General features: G+C 38.7%; 1 protein-coding gene across 2 annotated transcripts in view; it reads left to right on the top strand.

Moving 5' to 3' along the window:
* The window catches only part of LOC109912859 (SPARC-related modular calcium-binding protein 1-like), a 71,626-nt gene extending 46,518 nt beyond the window's left edge, over positions 1-25,108 (top strand). Inside the window, exons 4-12 of one of the 2 annotated variants that reach the window (XM_048618346.1) lie at positions 7,007-7,106; positions 8,818-8,868; positions 13,693-13,743; positions 16,011-16,088; positions 18,088-18,156; positions 19,838-20,030; positions 21,142-21,224; positions 22,422-22,518; positions 24,192-25,108. In XM_048618346.1, the coding sequence (XP_048474303.1) occupies positions 7,007-7,106; positions 8,818-8,868; positions 13,693-13,743; positions 16,011-16,088; positions 18,088-18,156; positions 19,838-20,030; positions 21,142-21,224; positions 22,422-22,518; positions 24,192-24,456 (987 nt within the window). In that variant the 3' untranslated portion in view covers positions 24,457-25,108. Of the gene's footprint in view, positions 1-7,006; positions 7,107-8,817; positions 8,869-13,692; positions 13,750-16,010; positions 16,089-18,087; positions 18,157-19,837; positions 20,031-21,141; positions 21,225-22,421; positions 22,519-24,191 lie in introns of both variants that reach the window. The other variant, XM_048618345.1, reaches the window with a different exon arrangement.
* The last annotated feature ends 639 nt before the right edge of the window (positions 25,109-25,747 follow it).

Raw genomic sequence — 25,747 nt, 5'->3', positions numbered from 1 at the left:
AGGAAACTCTGTCACTAAAGTGTTCAAAATTGAAAAAGAAATAGTGAGATAGACTTAAAGTTGACAAGGTGCCAAATGAGATGCATGCAAGAAAATTGAAGGAAGTAAGAGTGGAATTTGCAGGAGCACTGACCATAATCTTTCAGCATAGGCTCAGGGAAAGTGCCAGAAAACTGAAGAATTGCAAACCTTACTTCCTTTTTCAAAAAAGATTGTAGGGATAAACCCAGCAACTACTGTCCAGTCAATTTAACTTCAATGGTGTGAAGCTCCTGGAAACAATTATTGGGATAGAGTTAGGAGTCATGTGGAAAAAGGTGGGTTGATTAGGAAGAACCAGCATGGATTTTTAAAGGGGTTATTATATTAAACTAATTTCCTGGAGTTTTTTGAAGAGGTAACAGAACTGGTCAGTGAGGTCAGTGTTATTGATGTGGTGCACGTGGACTTCCATAACGCATTAGATATAGCACCACACTTGTGAGAAAAGGTACAGCTCATGGAATAAAACAAGCAATTGCAAGTTTGTACAAAGTTGGCTGAGTGATTGGAAACAAAGAGCAAGGTTCAATGGATATTTCTGGCCTGGAGAAAAGGATCCCTAGTGTTTTGCTAGTGCAATCCTTGTTTTTTCCTGATACATATTAATGGCCTAGATCTTGGTGTGTCAGAAACAAGTTCAAAGTTTGCAGATATTTTGAGACTGGGAACATTGTAAACTGAGAGGAGAACAGTGTAGAACTTTAAAAGGACATAGAGAGGGTGATGGAGTGTGAAGATAGGTGGCAGATGAGATTCAATTCAGAGAAGTGTGAGATGATGCATTTTGGTAGGAAGAACATACAATATTAGCAGACAATGTAAAGTAAGGGTGAAATTCTAAAAGGGGTACAGAAGCAGAGGGATGTGGGTGTATTTGTGCAGAAATCATCAAAGGTGGCCGGACAGACTGTAATAAAGTATACAGTATCCTAGAATTTATTAATGAGGCATAAAGTACAAGAGTAAAGAGGTGCTGATGAACTTATATAATACACTTGTTAGACCTCAGCTAGAGTATTGTGTATAGTTCTGGGCATCACCCCATAGGAAAGATGTGAATGCATTGGAAAGAGTGCAGAAGAGGTTTACAAGATTGGTTCCAGAATGAGAAACTTTAGTTATGAGGATAAATTGGAGAGGTTGAGACTGTTCTCTTTGGAAACAAGAAGGCTAAAAGGAGACCTGACAGAAGTTTTAAAATAATAAAAGGGCTGAATAGAGTAAATAGGGCGAAACTGTTTCCGCTTATAAAACAATCAAGAATGACAGGACACAGATTTTAAAGCTTATTCCAAGAGCAGCAAATGTAAGGTAATAAAAAACATTTTTAGACAATGAGTTGTTCAGGTCTGAAATACACTGTGCAAAGGTGTGATGGAAGCAGATTCAAATGAGACATTCAAGAGGGCATTAGATGATTATTTGATTAGAAACAATGTCAAGAATATGGGGAAAAGGCAAAAGAATAACACTAAGTCATAATGCTCATTTGTAGAGCCAATGCAGTCAAGATTGGCCAAATGGTCTCCTTCTGCCCCAGGACACTTCTGAGATTTTGTGACTCCGAAAGACCCAAGTCAAAAGGAATGTACTGGAACATTCCCCACTCGTTTGGGTAGATGCAATAAGGAGCTAGACACCTGCTTGAAGGGTAGCTCATTTACCATCTTAACCATCCACTCTTTCCACAGCACAACAGTTGCAGTATGTACCTTCTACAGGGTACAATGCAGCAACTTACCAAGGCTTCTTCAAATCTGCTGCCACTATCACTTAGGACAAAGGCAACAAGTGCACAAGATCATGGGAACAACAAGATTTCTAGTTCCCTTCCATGTCACAGAGCTGGTAAAATCTTGAGGCAAATTAGGCAGTCACCCAGGGAAAACGATTTTAGAGCAGCAAATCATGCTGGCTTTCTAAAAGAAAAATCAGACCTGAAGTCAACCTGAAATCCATGAAACTTGACATTAATCTCCCAGTGAATAAAAAAAGCATTCCAGGAGATTCTAGAGCGATATTTTAAACAATTCTGTCTGGTAATTACTAATCAGCAGTGAAGGAGAAAGAAACACCTACAGCTATCACCTTATGTCACTGCAGTTTGGTTACATTAGATTCAGTGTAGCACTGCCCAATCAAACTCAAACATCTTTAAACAAAGAAAAGAAAGTCAGGGGGAATCCGTTTGCCTTTGGAATGGAATTGGTGGGACTTGAATTTGCTTGAGTGAATGCGCACAAACAATAAGAAATAGTCCAAATGTGGTATGATCAAGCAGGAGTTCAGATCATTTCACTTTCGATCAGTCAAGTGATTTGTTCTTACAATTCTTGCGTTATTTGGAAGTCAAACAACAATTTTCCTTCTTGAATTGACTGAGACCTGCTGATAACTATGATAAGCTTCCTGGCTTTGTGTTTGTGCTAGACAGTATGGCAAGACAGCAGTAATATCAGCCTGGCATCTCTGACTAGGGATAAAAGTGCAAAAAGCCAAGGCAAAGTAATGTGAGGTGGGGATGCTGTGAGCATCCAGGTGGGCTTAGAGTCAGTGAGCGCTATGACAGCAAGTGAAGAGCTTGGAGATACAGCCTGGTCCAATCCATGCAGTGGACTGAACAAAGTGTCCTTGCTTCAGTATTACACTGATAGATGCCAGTGCAACCTGAGGTACAGAAATGAAGTTCAGAAGCATCCTGTAAGTGGATCGGTGATGTTCCATGGGGTTTCTTAGAGGCTGGCACATGCCAGATGCCAACGTCCATGGACGTGTGGTGCCCATGGATATACTCTTGAGATGTTATTCTCCGTGTGTTCAACATGGATGTCACTTGGAGCAAGTAAGGAGCTAAATCTGCCAGGTGCTTGATCTGGTTTCGTTGTCAAGTTTTCCTGACGCGAGCTTGTTTGGTGACTTTGGTAAGATGGGAGGTGTGTTGAGCTGTTAACAAGGCATTTAACAAGCAATTATCACTGTCAATTTGCAACTCACCTCTATACAATGAGAATCTGGCCATACCACTTGTGAAAAGTCCAAAAGATGGTACAAGTTGATTCTAACACCGAGACGGGCCTCACTACACGTGTCACTCAATTCTGCCACACAACTTGCCATAGCTCATGTTGCTCAGATCCTATAGGATTCCATCCTTGGTATCACTTAAATTATATTTAAATGTCCTGAACAATAGCAAACTGTGTGTGTTTGAAGGCAAAACTTGTATCACTTACCATCATGTGTGTGTGTACAGGTGCATGGTGGGAGATTTTGAAGCAGTAGGCTGAAGTCTTGTCTAGGGCAGCAAATACCAGCCCTGCGCAGTTGTCAAGATTATCACCATTCTCACTTGGAGATTTATTGTTCATTCTTACTGGATAAAAATACTGGAACTTCCTACCTTCTTTCATTGTGAGTGCAGCTACATTTTGGACATTCACAGTTCAAAATGACACACAACTTTCTGAAGTGCAATTAAAGATAAGCAAAAAAAGTGCCAGCCTTGTTTGCAAGCCAAATTTGGCAGAATCAATCAGAAAAAAATATACATTTGCAAGCTCCTAATCTACAATGAATGGAACAGTCATATTTCCGGTCTATGGTTCAGTTCTTATGAAAGGATAAAGGCAACAGATATTATCTGACATTCAGTTTTGTTTGAGCCAAAAGAAATGACTGACTGAAAACTGAATGCTGTGGCCGGATGAAAGTGATACTCTGTAATCAAACAATTACTTTGAGGACTAGAGTTAATTAAACCCTTAGTTGATGAGCTCATCCAATAGACCTGAGCTGATTGATTGCTCACAGAATTTTTGCAGTGACATAAGACTTGGAAATGTATAGTTTTGATTGACGATTTACTTACTGTCAGTTTCATTTCTTTAATTGAGAAGCCCAGGTGAAATACCAAAGCCAAGAGTGCAGAACAACTTCAAATTTGAAAACAATGAGGAAGTGGGCAGGTAAATCATGAAGTAATGAAAATGTGACCCCAAACTTGATGTGTATCATGTTGTAGATTAGGAGAGAACTGAATTTGTGCTATGTCATTTTGCAATCCTCAGAGTTCACCCTCCAACCCAGCTTTGTGTTCTAAATTGAATGAGTCCAGGAGCCTGTGTGGGTCAGTGAGGATAATGCTGATCAGGGAGTGAATGACTTTGGGAGCATATGTATGATGAGTGTGAACAGTGGTGATGGGAACATGAATGAAACTTGGTACAGAGGTTATCAGCAGCAGAGATTTTGATAATTGCAAGTTTGTGAGGGGTTGCATGTGGGACACCAGTCAGGTGTATGTTTAAGTAGTCTGGTGTAGAGGTAATGAAGGAATGGATCAGAATTCAGAAGCAGATGAGCTGAGGCAGAAGACGAGTTGAGTGATGTTACTTCGATGGAAACAGGCAGCCAGGTCATTTTGGGTCATTGATTATTTTGTGTTTTTGGCTTTTCTATAGTTGTAGGCTTTACTACCTGACATAGCCCTCCAAGTCTGACTTGGAAATATATCACTGTTGTATCAATGTTGCTCACTCAAAATTCTGGAACACCCTCCCTAACAGCACTTCAGGTGTTCCTAGACCAAATGGACTGCAGTGGTTCATGATGGCAGTGCACCACCACCTTCTCAAGGGCTTTTAGGGATGGGCTATTAATGCTGACCAGTCAGCAACACCCATGTTCCATGACTGTATAAAAAAAAGCAGATATTCTTGAGCAGCAAAAGATATCAGGGGAATCAGCAGGGTACCAAACTTATATGAAACAGTTCCGAAGTTTTTTCTCACTGAAGATTGTTAGCTCCATAACAAAATAACAGCTAATCTGAATCACTTGACTGAAGAATTCCAAGAGTTCATGACATTTCAATGCTCTATGTTCATGGGAATATACCAATTATTGGGCAAAAAAAAGCTCATGTTCAATTTGTTTGCATTATACAATGACAATGAAGCTGCTGAATAATCATTGCAATGATTTTTTTTTTTACTTACGTTTTCTGCAGACCCGAATTCTACATGAATTAAAAACCCTTAGTGGTTGAAAGCTTTGAGAACAATGAGTCCAAAGTTATTTGATCCTCTCAATTGCTATGCACTTACCACAAGTCACATCTTAGATTATTCAATGTAAATTTAAGAACTTCAGGTGCCAATTGAAAGACTGCCTTTTGAGTGAAACCAATACAAAACAAAAGATTTTCTTGATCTTACGTGCTTACTGTCACCTCTGGTAGTGTTTTTTAACCAACAATTTACAAGGACAGTCAAGAATCTTCATACAGTGAAAGCATACCAACATAAATGTGAAAAGGATTGCAAGAAAAGTCATCAAGCATATGAAACCTGCTGTGTCAGTGAATGTCGCAAACCACTCACTGCTCTCATGCTATAGAGAAGCAAAAAACTTGATTCTCAAATGCCCCACTTCTTGTATTAGCACTAAGTACAGTCCAGGAGGCTGTGGTTGTTCATGTCATCACAATCTTGATTGATTTACCATCAAACCCACTGAACTGGCAAAGGAACATAGAAACATGGAGTTAAATTTTCAGAATATGCCTGGAGCTTTTAGATGGGTGGGTGGGGTAATTTAATTAAGCAAGAGGCTAAAGTCCCGATGGCATGTTGATCTTTTGCTATTACTTTCTCATAAACTTTCACACAGGTTGGTTTGCAGATGTGTATGTTCTTCTGTTTGTGATGAAAAGTCAGTGAGCTAGTTGTGTGTTGCTGCTGATTGTTGTAGTCCTTTTTATGTTTTAAGTGTGAACCCTGGCCTGTGAATGAGAGGCAGTACAACTGTGGTACAAGCAATGTTATATTAGTAAGCTGCAAAGAAGTGACAGACATTTTTTGTACATGAAGCAACTGATGGAGATGCCTGATACCCAGTTTCCTGTGTGACAGTCCTCATCTGTGGCCACTTTACATTGTTAACTCACTCTCATTGGGGCATGAAGCATTGAGTATATACCTTGGCAGAGCACAAGAGATCATTTATCGTTTTGTGGCACTGAAGCCAGGTTGTCTTGAGCTGTCGACAAGTGCTGAACTCTGCAGCTACCTCTGTCCAGACTGCCTTCATCAGTCAGAATGGTCCCATGTTGCCAAGGGCAAAGGATTTCCTTTCCTCCTGGACAACCTTTAAGAGAACCTCTAGGGAAACATCATGAAAGTGTGGTGCCTTTTTTTTTTAGCTTGGGCTCTGATGTTTCCAGGTGTGTGTGGTGGTGATTAGCAGAGATTGAATGATGCCCTAGGAAGCAGAGAGTGAAGTGCTGACAAGCACTTTTAAATATGGTACCCAGTTCTAGGAACCCAGAGGTCCTGGCAAGGGCCAGAACTTCCTGCCTACCAGTCACCAAAGTTTTGGTGTTTTATTTACACATGAATATGTTATGAGCTTATAAGAATATATTTGCACAAGAAAACCTGCCTCAATCAACCCCCGAGTGGATGTACCTCCCACTATTCGGCCCATCCCAACAGTTACTCTCAAAGAAAAAGAAACTTCTACCCAAAGAACAGAGTCAATAGTTCAGCTGCTCAACCTTGTTTCTCCATTCAATCAAATCTTACTTGTTCAGTATCGCTTGAATGCTATGAATTAACCAACCTAAGAGCCCCTTCACATAAAGGGAAGGAAATGACATGGTCAGGGATTTTGGAAAAAATTTTTCAGAAATGTTAGCAAGGAGATGGTAAGTGAAAGCAACAAGGGGTAAAGGAATGGGAAACCATAGTGGAAAGTGTAATCTGAATGATCTGGATGGAGGGATTTGTTAGGAGCCAAGATTTTGGATTTAAAATTAGGATAAGTGCCTTGAGAGATGGGTGGTGTAATTTGGAGTCTGCATCACATATGAAAAAAACACCTACATATACACATGAAACACAGACACACGCACACAAAAATTAGATTTCGTAACAATTCCTTTTCTTTCTCTCTGCTTTAACAGGTGCAGTGCCATAAATTGACAGGCTATTGCTGGTGTGTCACACCTGATGGCAAACCAATCAGTGGATCTTCAGTCCACAACAGGACTCCAACCTGTTCAGGTATTAGACGCATAAAGGTATTTAACTTTGTGGCTAGGTAATTGTCAGTTGATCCTTTAAAGGCACAAAGAATTCTTAGAGCCAGAAGAAGGAAATCAAACAAGTAGACTTAGCTTTAGAAACTGGTACATGAGACACTCACTGAGGTTTGTAAAATGCTGGGATATATTTTGTGATCTACAAATTTTCAGTGCAATCAGGGATTTGGGTACTGAGGTATGCGTGCTTAATTTGCTGTTTGCCTTACATTCATTGTCATATTCTAACCATTGCGCTTTGTATAAAACAACAATAATTTCTTGAATTAGGATGGAAGCCAGTAATTTCCAGTACACTGCTTCTCACCTTGAGTTTGCCTGTGCAGAAATTTGAGAGGTGAGGAACCAAGCAGGTGTGTATCCAAAGAAATGTTCAACATACATAATAATTTACAACTTATTAAATCTGCTTTAATATAAACAGTTTCTGAGCAACAGCCCTAAAAGTCCAAATCAATCAGTAACTCAACATTGAAAACTTGTTCAACAATACCTTATGCAACACTAAAGGAGATTATCATTTTTAATAAAAATATAACAATGGAATTTTGTAATCATGTTGGAAGAAAAAACAAAAACTTGCATTTATTTAGCACGTCACACGGTCTCTGATCATCCCAAAGCAGAAGTAATTTTCAAGTGTATTTGTTGTATTGAGGGAAACTGGGGGACAGCTGGTTTGCATACAGTGCAGCATCAAAAACAAGTATTTGAAAATGACTCAATAATCCAAACTTATGGTGATGTTGACAAATGGTGATGAGTATGGCTAGGGTTCTGACTAAAGTTCCCATGCTCTTCTTTGAAGTAATGCTATGGTATATTTTACATATACCTGATGGGGCAGATGGAGTCTTACTTTAAAGTCTCATACTGCTTCTTACAGTGAAATATTTCTTTAATAGCATACTGGTATGTCAAGCCAGAGATTTTGCTCAAGTCTCTTGACTGGAGCTTGAGCATGTAGCCTTCTGAGTTCGGAGACAGAGAGAGAGAGAGGACTACCTATTAAGCTTGGGAAAGCTGAAGTTTTTGTTCACTGTGGAAAATGCACCTCTCTCCCAACCTTGACTAATGTTAGAGTATTGAAAAAAATGACCTACAGCTAATAGAAGGTCTTAGATAAGCGGTAAAGTGCCATTAAATATTTGTAGCTGCAGGATCTGTTAGCACCTATACCGCGTGTCCCTGGTTAGAAATTCATACCCAGGAGAATCACTGTATTTCTGCTTGTACATTGCACTCCTAACCAACTGGATGAAGTTCTCATTGGGTATTCAGTATCAATCAACTATTTAATGAGTCCCAACTCAAATCTTGGTACAAGTCACATTGGACTCTGGAGACATATATGCAAACCACTGAACGCTCTCCCTCCACACCAAGTTTCCACACTGTAGGGATTCTATGATTCTATGAAGCAGGTAGTTGTTATATTCAAAATATAATATGTCTTGATTTCTGTTTGACAGGAGTAACATAATATCTGCAATTTGAATGACAATCTCGCTCTCAAACCAGGCAATTCTTTTGTGTCATGGAGATGCCACGTGAGAAAAGTCACTATAATAGCTCTTTTCAGAGAGCCCATTACAGTCCAGGTACTCGCAATGCAGTGAACAGTGAAATATAGATAATTTAGAAATAATTTATCCCAAAGTTTTCCTTTCCAGATTCCACTAAGGACAAAACATCCCAGCGGGGGCGTGACTCTAGCAGGATGGGTAAGTTAAAAACTTTCAGCCATTTTGCATGATATTGCTAAGCTCTGTACTGCCCCCTTGACTGCTTTTGAGCTATTGTGTAATACGGTCTACTGTCCTTGTATCTCTGGTCTCTTGATTCTAATTGAGTCCAAAATGGTGAGAGGAAACTCTCTTCCCTCTGTGGCTGTTTTGGCCCAATGAAAATGAAGCGTGCAGTCCCTATATAACTCCTAAGGTGCCTGATGCACAGCACAAAACTGTCCAAAATGTCGGAGCTTCAGAGGGGAAGTGAAAAAGAGGATCAAAGAGTAAGATAAAAAGCGCCAGCCGATTTAAAAGGGTATCCCAAAGTCTTCTTCAATTATATAAATAAAGGTAGTAAAAGGAGGAGTGGGACCAGTTAGGGACCAAAATTGTATTACCACCAAGACAGGGACCAACCTTGGATCAATGAAGAATCTAGGAGGGCATGCTAGGAACAGCACTAGGCATAATTAAAAGTGAGGTGTCAACCTGGTGAAGCTACAAAATCAGACAACTTGTGTGCCAAATGGCATATTAGTAAGTTATTGAGCTAAGCTCTGCAGTCCTGCCAGATCTAATTACAAATGGTGGTGGACAATTAAACTGACTGGAGGTGAAGGCTCCACAAATGTTCCCATCCTCAATAAGGGGGATCCCAATACATCAGTGCAGAAGATAAGGCTGAAGCACTTGTGATAATCTTCAGCCAGAAGTGCTGCATGGACATCTACCTTGGCATCCTCTAGAGATCCCCAGCATTAGAAATGCCAGTCTTCGGCCAATTTGATTCACTCCACGTGATCTCAAAAAATGGCTGAATGTACAAGGTACTGTAAAAGCTATGAGCCCTGTCAAAATTCAGACAACAGTACTGGAGACTTGTGCTCCAGACTTGTACTCAGGCCAATTACCACCCTATCAGCCCACTCACAGTCATCAGTAAAGTGATGGAAAAAAATCATCAATAGTGCTAAGCAGCACTTTCCTAGCAATAACCTGCTTACTGATTCTCCATTTCAGTGCCGCTCAGCTCCAGACTTCATTGGAACCTTGGTCCAAAATGAACAAAATAGCTGAGAGGTGAGGTGAGAGTGAAATCAACACAGTATTTTACTGAGTATGGCATCATCAACAAGCCCTAGAAAAATTAGAACCAATGAGAATCAGGGGCAAGCTTTCCGCTGGTTGAAGTCATCCCTAGCTAAGAAAGATGGTTGTGATTGTAGATCAGTCATCTCAGTTCCAGGACATCACTGCAGGCGTTCCTCAGGTTAGTTCCCTGGCCCAATCATCCTCAGCTGCTTGGCCTACCCTCCATCATAAGGTCAGTAGTGGGGATATTTGCTGATGATTATGCATGTTTAGCATCATTTATGACTCTTCAGATACTGAAGCAGTCTATATCCAAATTCAACAAGACTCGGGTAATATCCAGGCATTGGCAAATAAAAGTTTTGCCACTTAAGTGCCAGGCAACGACCATCTCCAACAAAAGAGAATCTAAGCATTGCCCCTTGAGATTCAATGGCATTAACACATTTGAATCCCCTACTACAAACATCCTGGGATCATAGTTGACTAGAAATTGAATTGAACTAGCCATATAAATACTGTGACCACAAGGACAGGTCAGAGGCTAGGAATCCTGCAGCTTCTAGAAACCTTATTCAAGGACAAAAAGATAGTAACTGGGATGAATGCAAGTTAGGTCAGGAAAGCTAGCATGGATTTCTTAAGAGTAAATTCTGTTTAACTTACTTACTGAAGTATTTTTATTGAAGAGATATTGCAGAAGGTTGATAAGGATAATGCCATTGATGTGGTGTACATGGACTTCCAAACTACATTTGGTACATTGTTGCACAATAAACAAGTGAGAAAAGTTATAGTTCATGGAATAAAAGGGTCAGTAGCAACATGCATTGAAGTTGGCTGAGTGACAGGAAACAGAGTATAGGTTAATCAAAAAAAAGACAAAGAACTGCAAATGCTAGAAATCTGAAACAAAAACAGAAATTGTTGGAAACATTCAGTGGGTCTGGCAGCATCTGTGGAGAGGAAGAAGAGTCAACATTTTGGTTTCAGTGATCATTCAGAATGTTCAGAAAGTGCAGTTCTGAAGTAGGGTTTCAGGACCTGAAACGTTGACTCTGCTTTCTCTCCCCAGATGCTGCCAGACCTGCTGAATTTCTCCAGTAATTTCTGTTCTTGTAATGGTTGATGGATGTTCTTCAGACTGAAGGTTTGCAGTGAAGTTCTCCAGGGGTTAATGTTGGGTTGCTTGCTCTTCCTGATTTATGTTTATGACCTAGACCTTGACGTACAGGTTACAATTTCAAAAATGTGGACGATATGAAATTTGGAAGCATTATGAACTTTGAGGAGGATAGTGTAGAATATCTGAAGGACATGGACATGTCAGCTAAGTGGACAAGTTACAGGTGAAATTCAATGCAAGGTGATTGATTTTGATTGAAGGAACATTGAAAGCTCCCATAAAGGGATACAGGAGTAGAGGGGTCTTAGTATATGGCAGCTTTGTTATTGAGGTAGCAGGACAGGTGGAGAGCAGTAATAATGCTTACAATATCCCAGGCTTAATTAAAGGGGCATAGAACACTACAGCAAGGAAGTTATGCTATACTTGCACATAACACTGCTTTTACCTCCATTGGAGCTTTGCGTTCAGTTCTCAGTGCCACAGTTTAGAAGATATGCGAAAGCTGTAGAGACAGTGCAAAAAAGATTCACAAGAAAGGTTCCAGGGATGCTGAACTTCAGTTGTGTAGATAGATTGGATAGATTAGGACTGGTTTCTATGAAGATGAGAAAGTTCAGAGGAAATTTTAGATGTTCAAAATTCAGGAGTTTGGACAGGATAGAAAGGAAAAATTGTTCCTCCTAGTGAAATGGCTGAAAATGAAAGGGCTCAGATTTAAGGTAACTGCCAAAAGAAGCAAAGAGGACATGAGGAAAAACCTTTACATCCAGCAAGTGGTTAAGATCTGGAATTTGCTGCCTAAGTGTGTTCACCAGTTGAGGTGTTCAATTGAGGCACTCAAAGAAAATTTAGATTGTTATCTGAAAAGGAAGAATGTGTGGCTTATGGGGAGAAGGTGGATACTAAATAATTTGCTAGTTTGACAACTAGCATGGACATTATGGATCAAATGGCCTCCTTCTGTGTTGTAACAATTCTGTGTTTCTGTGGCACTAATTAAAGGAGTCACATTAATGCTGGTATGGGAAAAGTTTGCAAGTGCAACAAAAGGGCTCTGGCGTTGTGTCTAAGGCACAGTATTAGAGTCACATAACTCATAACCATAACTCTAACATGCCTGAGCAATTGATACTGAGACTAGGATGTTATAGAGAAATAGAGTCATAGAGACATATAACATGGAAACAGATCCTTCAGTCCAATTAGTCCCACTTGCCTTTGTTTGGCCCATATCTCTCCAACCTTTCCTAATCATGTATTTATCCAAAGGTCTTTTAAATATTGTAATTGTGCCTGCATCCACCACTTCCTCTGGCAGTTCATTCCAGACATGAACCACACTTTGTGTAAAAAAAAAAGTTGCCCCTCATCTGAAATAGAAAAGTATTTGACTCCAACAGTAATGTTCTTCACCTTATAAAAACTGAAAGAACTGCGGATGCTGTAAATTGGGACCAAAAACAAATTTGCTGGAAAAGCTCAGCAGGTCTGGCAGCTTCTGAGGAAGGGTCACCAGACTCGAAACGTTAACTCTGTTTTTTTCTTCACAGATGCTGCCAGACATTCTGAGCTTTTCCAGCAAATTTGTTTATGTTCTTCACCTTGATGGGCTCAAGAAACTGAATGGAAAATAATTAACAGCAAGTTTTAAAATAATTTGTTAGTTACAAGCTGAATACATTTACAGTGGGTATGAAGAGATTCTTAATGGTAAAAAATAAAGCTTACAGTTTAAACACAGTTATGTAATCTGAATTTCCAATAGAGTAATAGTTTTCAGATTTATAGATTTTCATTAAAACATCACTGGCAAATTCAGTACCACCACAATAATAAATTATGAAACTCTCTACCTAAACCCTTCCATCTTTGACTCTCTCTTGAAAACAGCCTCCCAATGCCCAATCCTGTAACTACTCTCAGTCATTAATACCAACAAATATTATTTAAGGTGCAATGTTGACTTCTTTAGGTACATGGCACCTTTTAAATTTTATCATGCCTCTGAGATCGCTGCTTTCCTCCAAATCTGTTTGCCTGATTTTCATTGTTCCACCACCAGCAGTCAAGGCTTTGGCTGACTAAACCCAAACCTCTCCAGCTTTTATCCTTATAAGATATTCTGTTAAACTTACTTTTTGGATGAAGTTTTTGGCACCAATCCTCATAGCTGCTTGTGTGGCTTGGTGTCAGGCTTTGCCAGTAAGTGCTGCTGATAATCTTCTTTCTACTATGTTAAAGGCACTGTATAAATGCAAGTTGTTGTGAAAGCCATAAGCAGCTGTGGAATGAATTAGCTTAAAAGTGCTGTATGGGCTCAACAGTGTGACATACTTGAATTGCTGCACTACATTTTTGAGGTATTTTGTATTAGAAGGGTGCAAAGAGGTTTCTAGTAAGTGGTGCTTCAGGAGAGGAGGGAGAAATAGATGATAATGTTTGAGTTGTGGCATCAAACCAGAACTATACAAGCCCTTTCCATTTTATCTTTAAAGACTACTCTATCTTTTTGGCCATTTATCCAAGAGCACAAGTAGAATAGATAATACTAACGTCAATAATAGTGTCTTTTCGATTATTTTCTTCTCTAATCCCAGAACAAGGAATAAAGCTTCGGCCCACCACAAGGACTCTGATTCGCAACACAGGTAAAGGTACGCAGACTTATGACTTTGCTTCTTGGTAGATGAGACAGTCTTGTAATAATGCATATCATAAACCTGAAGAACAAAATAATGATTTTGTTTGAGAGATCTCTCAAAGATAACTGTATGTTGCATAATAGTGCAATTTGTGCTATTTAGTTATGTGTTTGTGAACAAACGATTAAACTTTTGTTGCATACTTTTTCACATAGATGGCTCCCCTTTTTGAAAGATTAACGGAAAACATGTATTTATATCTCATTTTTTTATGTCCTCAGGATATTCAAAAGTAGTTGACAGCCAATGAAGTACTTTTGAAGTGAACAAATTGTTGTACTTTAGGTAACTGAATGGCCAAATTGCACACTGCAAAATCCCATAGACAGAATTTAGCACTTTGAAAAAGACAATATTTACTAAATTCAGTGAGAGAAAGTTTCAAAAAGGAAATGAACAGATTTTCTAAATGGAGATAGTAAGGTGAAGTGCAGCTTTATATTACAATGTGAGTTATTGAATGCACTCTAGAATGGCTCGCTTAAATCCTATTAGGAGCTTTATGTAATAGTACATAATGGCATTTTGAACAGTCAGTATGTCCTAAGCCATTTTTTTGTCCATTAACCTTTGATAAGGATGCTCGCAGAAAGAAGGGGCACATATACGTAACATCAAACCTCATGACTCTAGACATTTAAGTCATATATTGATACCAAAGACTTTTTATTCAAAATGGATGGATTTAGGAATCTGTCATTATTATAAATAAATATATTTTTAAAATTTCACCTCGTTTCTTAGGTCTTGCAACTCTACCATAACCGTCCATAGCTCTAGACTGTGACATGCATACAAAAGTTAAATACAAACTTCCAGAATGATCTGTAACTTGTCAGGCCAACTTAGTCTTATGATATTACAAAAGTCAATGAATTACTTTTTGAAGTGCAGTCTGTAAAACTTGCAAGCAAATGTAGTAGCCATTTGTGAGCAGAATCTCATAAATATCAAATTAATATTGACTAAATAATCTGTCTTCAATAATGATAAAATCAATATTGGCTAGGAGACCAGGGAGTGCCCTTTGCTTCATTGTTTTTATGCCATGAAATCTTTTAAAATCTTGGTTTGATGTTTTATCTGAAACTGCTGATTTATTCTCCATCAGTTTTCTAGCAAATATTTATACCTTCACCAATGGATTACATGATTATTAATTAATCATTATTTCTGGAATCTTACATACAAATTGCCTGTTCTATTTCCTATATTCGATTAGTGATAATTCAAAAAGGTACATAATTGGAATTTAGTGCTTTATCAACCTGTGGTCAAGTAAGATACTATACAAATGCAAATAATTCTGTTCTTTCTATTGTATTACAGCTGAAAGTAATCCTGTCCTTTCACAATCTCCACAGATGAGTATTTCCCTGTAAGGGATCACTATCTAGTGACTGGGATCAGGAATTGCCTAACTATTATTTTAACTCCTTCTTAACAGAGTCACTGAGACCTGTTGTAGTATTCCAAATAACAGTCCAGCATTGATCCGCAAGGAAAGGAAAAGGACCAAGATTGGAAATTTGTTTTCCCCATACATCTCAAAAGCAGATAATTTAAGTTACTGCACCAGACATGACATCCTTTTAAACATTTGCCTACATTACTTGCTGACACCCTAAAACCACATTGTTTGGTTTTCAGTTTATGGCTGTTTCAATCAAGTTTTTGTTTTCTTCTCTTCTCCTCTTGCCCCTTTTGAGATCCTCCCATGGCATCCAGCATCACCAGCACAAGGTCAGTTATTCGGTTCCAGGTCTCGATCCATTAGCAGGTGTTTCTGGGGTAATGCTCACTCTGACCGTCTGTGCCCTTTTGGTGGAGTGTGGCCAATCTCTGGTTGCTAGCTTTTTTCGGCTGTATGGTGTTTCTAACACACTCCACAAGAAAGCGAGTGAAGGAATGAAAAAGTGAACTCCAGGAAGCTGAGTCGGTCAACCAAGTCTCACCCTCCATATCAAGCAACTTCAGGATCTTCTCCCATCTTTTCAATACAACTGCAGACGAATCCTGCCTTATGTGCATAATATAGGTTTCATCATCGAGTTTTGGCCCACAAATTAACTGAAAGGTTAGTTAGATCATGAGACAGGATTTTTGTAACTCGTGTAACTGAGTTGACGTGCACCCAACCACAATCAACCCAGAGGTGTCAATGAGCTAATTTTTAAAAAAAACCTTCTTTTGATTAGCTTTTCCTCTTGCAGGTGAAGCATTGGATCATCGCAAGCAGAGGCCTGTTGAGGACAGACATAAAGATGCACTGCTAATCTCCAAAAATCCAGGTGAGGTTTCTGTGATTCCTGTACTCACCCAGAATGAAAGTAGGCATTCAAATAGAAAGTCGTCATTTTCAAGGTGTGAGTGTCACTGGCAAAGTGCTGTCCATTTTTTTGTTGCTCATAAGCACTTCAGTGCTACTGAATGTCTTGTTAAGCAACTTATGAGCGCAGTGAAATGTTAGTCACCATTGGTATGGATCAGATAAATCAGGAACAGGTCAGAACAATTGATTTCCTTTCCTACAGATGATTCAGGAACCAGTTTGGTTTTGGTAACAAAAATGCCATGTACCTTTTTTTACTGATTCCAGTTATGTATTTCCATTTTGAACTGAACTCAATTATTTTATGGTGGGATCTGAATTTGCATTTTACCTGGATTAGTAGTGCAGAAATCTGAATTACTTAGTGCAATTGCATAACTACTGTACCCAAGTTTGGGCTGGTGACTCTTAGCTTCAGATCAAATAGATGTGGCAAAGTAGATTTGAAGATAAACATGTCTCTCTGGCAGGCATAGGAGATGCTGTTGCAAAGATAGTATTGTTACCTACTGTGGAAACTTGGGAGGAATTTTCCCCTCTCTTGTATCGTGTGAGTAATGATGTGACATTGGGGCTGGGGGTGTGGAGGTGAGAATGAAACAAGTATGAATCTTAATGTTGAGAAAAACTCCTGATTTTTCTCAAGCCACAAATCATGACTTCAGAATCTCATAATAGAGCTGTTACTATCTCTACTTCTATGCATTTGCATCTCATTAAAGCCCCAATTCACAGTTTTGATGTGTCACTTCCAATTCTCTTCTCCTCGACTAAGAAACTAGACAGCACAAATTCTTGACTTGAAAATTAGAGCAGATACTTGGCTGAACACTTGTCCTGGCCCTTGCAGAACTGCTTCTTCAGATGTCCCTGAATGTTTCATGGCTACCATCCTTCGTGACTCTTCATCCACACAGTTTAGCATCAGCAAACTACCAGTACTTCAGCCTTTCGACGCTTTACTTTGTTACACATGGATGCATAACTTGAATGTTTCTGCCACGTTACCATACATGCAGGGATACACATGCATTGACTCAGGATGCTTTTGAGCTTAACTAGACACATGCATCTTATGACTCTTTTGTTTGTCTTCATAGCACTCACTCATTCACTGCTAATGAAATAGTTATTGGAGCCAAAGGGGCAGCAATGGAAAGGAAAATGGGAACATGAAGAAACAGTGGAAATTCATGCATCACAGGTGGAACCTGCAAAATACTTACACTGAAACTAAATTAGAACCTTGACATGTTGGATCAAAAGTCAACTGTGCAATAACTTAAATTAGTGGTTGCCACCGCCTGCAAACATATCTACTTTCATGATGTCCGTGTTTTAATTAACCTATTCCTGCATTTGGTCTGAAAATCTTGAGCATCTGAATTTCCAACAAAGGCTCTCAGTAAGTGAGGCTCTTTGTTCGATGCAAATCAGAAAGTTACCATACTGAGTTCATGGGGAAAAACACACATCATGCATATATCTGAGAGATAAATATTGGAAAAGGAAATAAATACAAAGGTGAAAAGAAAATTAAAGCATAGAAACATCATATTTTCCCCCTCCAGTTTTCTCCTCTCTTGAAGTTGTTGTCTAATGATGGAATGCAGCTGTATGGATATGCCTATGCCACCTCCATTAGAAATTCTTTCTGCATAAGCATTGACATAAGGAATTTACTATTCATCTGATTTTAATCCATTGGAGTTTTTGTTAGTCATTGACCATTGGAGAACAATGAGGAATGGTAGTCTATTTCCTTCTTGCTTCTTTTCCTCTCCTTGAACGAGGGGTACTAAAGCCAATTGTTTCATCCCCAGATGGAACAATTTGTTAAGCAAAGACTGGGGATTGAACCTGGGATTGTTCTAGTTGTGTAGAGCTCGATAAAATATTGGATAATAATAATAAGCAATATAGATGCTTTATCCTGTTTCAATATTTTCTTTCTTCAGAACTGACGTATCCAGCCCTATGGTTTCTATTCACTAGAGATGCCAAATCAAACCGCAGTGCCAAGCTAGGTAGGTGAGGCCAATGATTGCCAACTGTTCCTTCTGATGACAGAGTGTTGTATATCCAACCATTTAAAATAAGTAATACAAGCCAAGGTACCTCTCAAATAAGGGGATTGGAGGGAGGGAGGTAGGGAACATTTGAATTTAGCAGGAATCAGAGGAGACAACTGAGGCATGTCATAATAAATAGCATTTGAAAGAAAGCTTGCACTTATGGATTTTGCATCCATCAACACTCATAAATTTCTCAAAGCAATTCACATACAAGTTATTAGGGTTATGCAAATAGCTAGCATTTCAAGCGTAATAATATACCGGAAATAATGGTAATTTAATCAGTTTTTACTCTTCTGTTTCTACTTTCCTGTAGCTGGCTGGGAGGTATTAATGACACTGAGAGGTTGATTTTAAAATTCTTATCCTTGTTTTCAAATCTCTCCATTTAGGTGAAGGGATTTGATGAAAGCTCTCATCTCTCCCTATCTTTAATCTCCACCAACCTAACAACTCTTTGATTCCTGAAATGGTAGGACTCATGTATGAAAAGAGACTGGATCAGTTGGGACTATATTCACTGGAGTTTAGAAAATGAGGGAGATCCTATAAAAACCTTTAAAATTCTAACAGGATCAGACAATGTAAGTGCAAGAAGGATGTTGTCAATGATCAGGGAGTCCAGAACCAGGCGTCACAGTTTAAGAATGCAGGGTTAGGGTTAGGCCATTTAGGACTGAGATGAAGAGAAATGTCTTCACCCAGAGAGAGGTGAGCCTGTGGAAATCTCTGCCAAAGAAAATAGTTGAGACCAAAGCATTCAATGTTTTCAGGAAGGAGTTAGTTATACTTCTTAGGGCTAAAGGGATCAAAGGATATTGGAGAAAGCAGGAACAGATTACAAAGTTGGATGATCAACCATGATCACGTTGAGTGGCACAGCAGGCTTGAATAGCCAAGTAGCCTACTCTTTCTCCTATTTTCTATGTTTTTATCTACGCTCCTTCAATTCTGTTTATCATGTGTCACCAAATTTAATTGTTTCACCATTGGCAGACATGCCTTCAGCTGCCTACTCTCCAAGCTCTGAAATGTCCTTCCTAAACATCTCCACCTCCCTAATTCACTTTCCTCCTTTAAGATGGGCCTTAAAACCTTTGCTTTTGACCAAGCTTTTGCACCTCTAACCTATTATCTCCTTATATGGCTCAGCATCGTACTTTGTTGTACAATGCTCTGCAAAACACCTTGGAATCTTTCAATAAGTATGCTATATAAATGTAAGGGGTCATTGCTGAAAGCTTGATTATTTACTTCTAATTACTGTGTCCCAAGATCTAATTGCACATGCTTCCCCTTTTCCCAGTCCCTCATCATCTGATTGTGTTATGAAACAAGAACTGAAACAGAAATCAGTCAATACATCCACTCAAATATTCTTTAGTTTTATTTCTCTTGGAAGCATTCTGAAAATACAGTCTGTGACATACTATATAATAAATTCGCCTGTTGATACCTAAATGCTTATGGTCCACTGATGCTTGGATGAGTTCCTGGAGGACAAGAATACCTCTGCATGAGTAATGGGTGGGGTGAGAAAGGTGAAGAGAAATAGAGAACACAACAAAACCAAGGTTTTTAATGGTGGCTTAAAGTGTCATTTTGAATTGTGTAAGTTTTCTTCCATCATTAGACCAGCCCGTGTCGTGTGACCAGGAACGTCGATCTGCCATTGAAGAAGCAAAACAGCATCAGTACGAGGGAGCCTTTGTTCCACAGTGCAGCTCAAATGGACTGTACAAACAGGTGCAGTGCCATCAAGCTACTGGATACTGTTGGTGTGTTCGAGTTGACTCAGGACATCCAATCCAAGGCACAACTGCACGGTGAGCACTTCAACAGATAAACAGGACTAGGACGAACTTCAAATGGCAGTTATCATATTGAGACTGGCAATGTGTCAAGGATTTTTTTTAAAAATGAGGCAGTATGAATACAACATAAAAGGAAGAGATCAAGTTGTACACCTAACCTGTTCTTCCTTGTGGTTGGTTGAAGATCAAATTTTTGTAGAAGCTTATTCTCTCTTTTAAATCAGGACTCTATCTGAGTTGAGGGGAAAAGTTGCAAAACTAAAAATCTGAGAATAAACTTTTGTAAGTATTGAAATCCATAAATTGTCTCTATTTTATAATTCTAATTCCAGGAGAATGAATTATTTATTTGAAATTCAAGCTCTCATCCAAGTGAAAAGGTGCACCTACCTCCATTGCAGGCTTCAGGTGCAATACCTAGTGAGTTTACAGTTTGCTCCTTTTAAAAATCTCCCCAAGACGTACTTTATTGGTGTCATATCCTAATTGTCTCATTATGTGGTTCAGTGTCAGATTTTATCATTGCATTCCCATGAAGCAACTTGATGTTTAACTACAGCATGAGCAACATTGTATAAGTTGTTCCTATTAAGGTCACATACTTAGTTTGAAGAAAACCACTGGTCTGCAGTTATTCTCTCCAATTTCAAAATCATCATGAAAGGGACAGAAAGAAACATTCTTTACAAAGAAAATTTTGTTTTGGGAGGAGTAGCCACTAGTAACAGGAATGGCAAGCAGTACAACATGCCATAAGAGGAGTGCAATTTGTTTTATTCATTTATGGGACGTGGCTGTCAGTGGCAAGGCCAGTATTTATTGAACATCTCTAATTGCATTTCAGAAGGTGCTGATGAGCTGCCTTTTTACCTTCACCCTTTTGTTTTGCAAAAGCAGGACACCATACCTTTATTAGATGATTGATCCATTGGTTAAAAGTGCATAGATTCACAGCTTTAATTGAGTCTCAAGAATCAGGAAGAGAATGAATCGAACAGCTCCCAATAGGAATGAATTACATTGAAATATGAGCAGCAGAATCTAGCAGGCACCTTGAAATCTGAAGCTTTTGAAATTAATATTCAAGCCAGAGGAATTCAACTTACTCTCCCATTCTCTGCAGTAACCAGACACCTGATTGTGGCAGTGCTGGAAGGTCAAAAATCTCTGAGATGGCTCCCCTTTTCAGAGATAGGAAACTCCAAGGTAAGTAACTTGGAAATTAGTATGACTATGACAAAAGAAGAAAGCAATCATAGATGATGGTCTGCATGATGTTTTTACAAAAGTGTCGTGATGAAAACAGTGAGACACAAGCCATTGGTAAGCCTAACCTATGGAGATATCTATAATATGACCACATTAACTTTGACATTCCTTTATATGTGCCAACTTGGCTCAATGGTTGTACTTTTGCCTCATAGTCTTCAAATTGTTTGTTCAAGCTCTACTACAAGGATTTGCACTCTTAATCTAGTTTGATATTCCAGGAAGGGTGGTGTTGAGTTTCAATTAAGACATTAAACTGGATTCCCAATTCAGGTTGATGTAAAAGAACTCCTGCTACATTTGTAATGTGATGATGCTATGGCCTTGTGAGGTTATTTTGTTCCTTTTTTTTCAAAAGAGAGATTGAACAAGAGACACAGAGCAGTCTATAAGAGAGTAAACAGCTTGTGAGGTCTTGAGGCTTTTTTTTAAAAAGTTGGAACAATAGAAGCAGCCTGAATGGGTGCAGTCAAGCTCCCACATCTCTCTTTGCTACAGCTGAAAACTGAAGTTCTCTCTCAGAATTGTCTTTTGATGTTCTTTCTTGCATGTGACAATAAAGCTAATTCATTCATTCATTCCTCCCTGGATTAGAGAACTGCATGTGATACAAGCTGTTTTCTGAATTTGCCTTTTGCCAAGGATGTTTTTATGGGATGTTACTATATTAGAACAGTTAATTAGTAATAGTTACTGTATCTATTGTTCTGTTAGGTTTTCCAATAGAGTTAAGTTACTCCAATTCTTTCCTTCTTTTGTTATTTTTAACTATGATGGATTAATAAAGCGTGTCTTGCTTTAAATCTGATAGTTTGACTAATCAAATTGCATCTGGAACGCAACACCTTACATTTATCTTTCAAAAGTTAGGGTCTAGATTATCTTCTGAATGGTTTGAGGGGGTTTGGTCTGGTCCATAACAGTAAAGAATACCAAGTTATTTTCCTGATATCTTGGCAAAAATTTGTCTCTCCATCAACCGCATTAAAATTAGATTACCTTACTGGTCACATCATTTGCTGTTTGTGGGATCTCATTTTATTTGTATTGTCTGCTGTGTTTGCCTAGCTGGAATGGAGGGAAGACAGTTCTAAAACATGTTGTTATGAATTGCTGATCTTTATTATGTTTCAGGTTGTCCTGGTGGGAAGAAGACTGAATTTGTGGCAGGATTGTTGAAGTCCCTCATCATGGACATGGACCAATCTGGTTACCATTCAACATGGAGAAGGTATACTTCAACTAATTTAAGGCTTAAAGGAGGAAGCGTGAGGTTTTCATTATGTGCTGGTACCCTGCACAGCTACCAAAGTTTCACACCCTTCTTGTTTACTGATGTTGAATAAATGTTACTGGAATGTAAACTAATATGTCACATGATCTAGTAAATTCAAGGGCCTGCAACTGAATCTTGGTTTAACAATTGGAATAAGCTTTCCTCTCTAATAATTGGGTTCTGTGTGAAAATAATTCAGACAGTCTAACATACATCCTATAAGCGTGGTTTTATAGTACAAAACATCTCCCTAATTCAGGACAAATTCTTGGTCAATTGATAGCCTCAATCACACATGGCATTTGACTAAATGGTGTAGGAAGTGGAAATGTCAAACTTGTACAGTTGCAAATGGATTATGTTTGAAGTGTATTGTTGGAAAACTGCAGGGCTTTCTTCCAAAACATTTGATCTTGGAGTGCTTGAAACTGACAGTAGTTGATATCATTTCCTGTGTCAAATGGACTAATGACTAAGCATTCCGCTCTGAAAATTTCAGCCAAAAGGTGGGAAAATGCTTCATTCCTTGGTTCTGACATCTCAAACTTTGGTAAGCTCTGATGAAATGTTCCGGACAGTTGACTGTGCCATTGAGATACTTCTGCACTTTCTCTGGTTGCTCTTTATGTATTTGAAAAGTTCCTTTCAACTGCTCTTATTCTGCCAATGTAACTTCATTGGAAGCATGCTGCAAGTTGTTTTTGCATAGGATACTATCATATTCCATACTACTCTTGTCTGGAGATATTACAGGACATTGTTAATTCCTGCTTTAGCTTTAATAAATATTCAAGGAGTTGGAGACACTGAACATATCTGGGTAATATTCTATTAGATCAAGTTAATGAGATAATAAAACAGAATCACTTAAATGCAGTACTCTATAGGTGCTAATTGTGTATGAGGACTCTTTCAGTGAATAGCAAGCATGTTGTCTTAATCATTTACACAGCCTTCAGCAAGACCAGATTAAAACTTCCAAACTTTAGTGTGTGGTATCTTTACAAGTTTTATTAGATAGGACAAATAAGGGTCACCTTGTCTGAAAGAATAGTATGTAGTTGCTCCTAAATTATAATTTAATTGTTAAAATTAATTGTTATTATATGCGGTGCGTACTTATGCTATTTTATTTTATCACAAAAGGCCTTATTCTACAGTGAAGTCCAATTCACATTGTTATTTCTTCCTCACACTGTCTACATGATTATTTTAAAGTTGAGAAATGAGAAAGAAGGACAAATATGAAAAGAGGAGGAAAGAAATTCAGAGATATCACAATGGATGCCTAGATATGGGACCAATATTCAAGCCTGATTAGGAATATGCTTATATTTAATTAATTGTAAAGAGATGAGCATCAGTGACAAGCCAGCATTTATTGCCCATCCCTAATTACTCTTGAGAAGGTGATGATGGGTCTTTTACAGTAACCACTACAGTCTGTCTGGTGAGGATATTCCCCTAATAACATAGGGAGTTCTGGGATTATGACCCTGAACGATCTAGATGTTTGATTAGGATTAGGACCTTTCTCATTTGGCAAGAATCGGAGCTAGGACATTGCTGCTTTACATACGATTGTACAGGTGACAGTCAATGCCCAAATGTTTTCCACTTCTCTGCAGAGTTTCTGAAGGATCTACTAGTTTCCTGTTGGAGGATCGTGCTATTCGCTGGTATTTTGGGAGACTGGACAAGGACTTCAACAATGAGATCTCTGAGAAAGAGCTGAGACCCTTTAAAGTTTACCTGAGGAAGAATGCCAAGCCAAAGAAGTGCACAAGAAAGTTTATAGAATACTGTGACCTTAACAGCAGCAAGTCCATTTCATTGCACGAGCTGAAGGGATGCTTGGGGTTCATCAAAAGCAGAAGTAGGCCTATGTTTTAATGACTTTTTGTCTTCATGTTTATCAAAGTGAAGATGTTAGTGCAGAGATATGGGGAGTAAGTACAGTATAGAAGTTATGTGACTGAATTAGTAACCCAGAAGTCTATATATTAATTTGGTGGTTTGGAGTCTGTTTTGCTTCTTTGACAATTGCAACCACCTTCTGAAACTCACCTGTTACCAAAGCTAAAACAGAAATTTCTGGAAAAACTCAGCAGGTCTGGCAATATTTGTGGACAGAAGGCAGAGTTAATGTTTTGAGTCCAGTGACCTGTTTTCGGAACTCAGTTCTGACATTAACTCTGCTTTCTCTCTACATATGCTGCTCGACCTGCTGAGTATCTCCAGCAATTTCTGTTTTTGTTCATCGGTTACCAAGTTTATCAACTGCATTAAGAATATATATTGTAAATAGTCTGGAACAATGCCTGACTGGGTCAATATCATTGTCATATACTAAGTGCCTATGGTCATCTCAAAATGCTTTTACAATGAGTGTATTGGCTGTCACTATATTCTGGAAGTACCACAGAGACAGTGTAATGAATATCAAGGTCATCACAATGAAGGTCTGTTTTTGACCTATTGCTTCATTTTGTTGATAGTTATGGATCTATTTTATTAATAAATCTTCTTAGCTGTCTGCTGTTAACCTCCATATTGCATGATTGAAGCAAAGAGCTCTTCACTTTGGCAACATTTGTATATTGGCCATGTTTTATATTGTTTCAGAGTTTAGAGTTTATTTGCTCACACATTTTCACTGGAAAGCAGTGCTTAACATCAGCAGAGAGCAGTTTACAAATTTTTGTGTTTTGCCCTGTGACTTCTCAGTATAGAACAAAAATTATGTTGAAGCATGGTTTGGAAAGAACTACAGAAGAATCTGGTCCATTTCTGTGACATTTTATTCTCTTCACTGCTATGTATCTAATCTACTGCAAGCAGTTGTGGTTTTGGAACTTCAGATTCATACACAACATACCTGGATAAAGGGGGTTGGTTAGCTCAGTTGGTTGGATGCCTAGTTTGCAATGCTGAGTTATACCCACAGTGCAAGTTAAATTCCTGTAATGGTTGAGATCACCATGAAGGTCCATCTTCTTAGCCTCACCTGAGGCATGGTGACGCTCAGGTTAAATCCACCACCAGTCATCTCTCTCTCTCTAATGAGAGTGCAGCCCTATAGTACTCTGGAACTATCGCTGTTTGTTTTATTTTAACCTGTACAAAACAGATGCCTAAAGATATTTCTGGAACAAAGATATATGTACTCCCCCACACTCTTATA

This window comes from Rhincodon typus, chromosome 39 (assembly GCF_021869965.1).
Source record: "Rhincodon typus isolate 14 chromosome 39, sRhiTyp1.1, whole genome shotgun sequence".
NCBI lineage: Eukaryota > Metazoa > Chordata > Chondrichthyes > Orectolobiformes > Rhincodontidae > Rhincodon > Rhincodon typus.
Note: the sequence above shows the minus strand (reverse complement) of the source record. Positions and strands in the feature narration are given on the sequence as shown.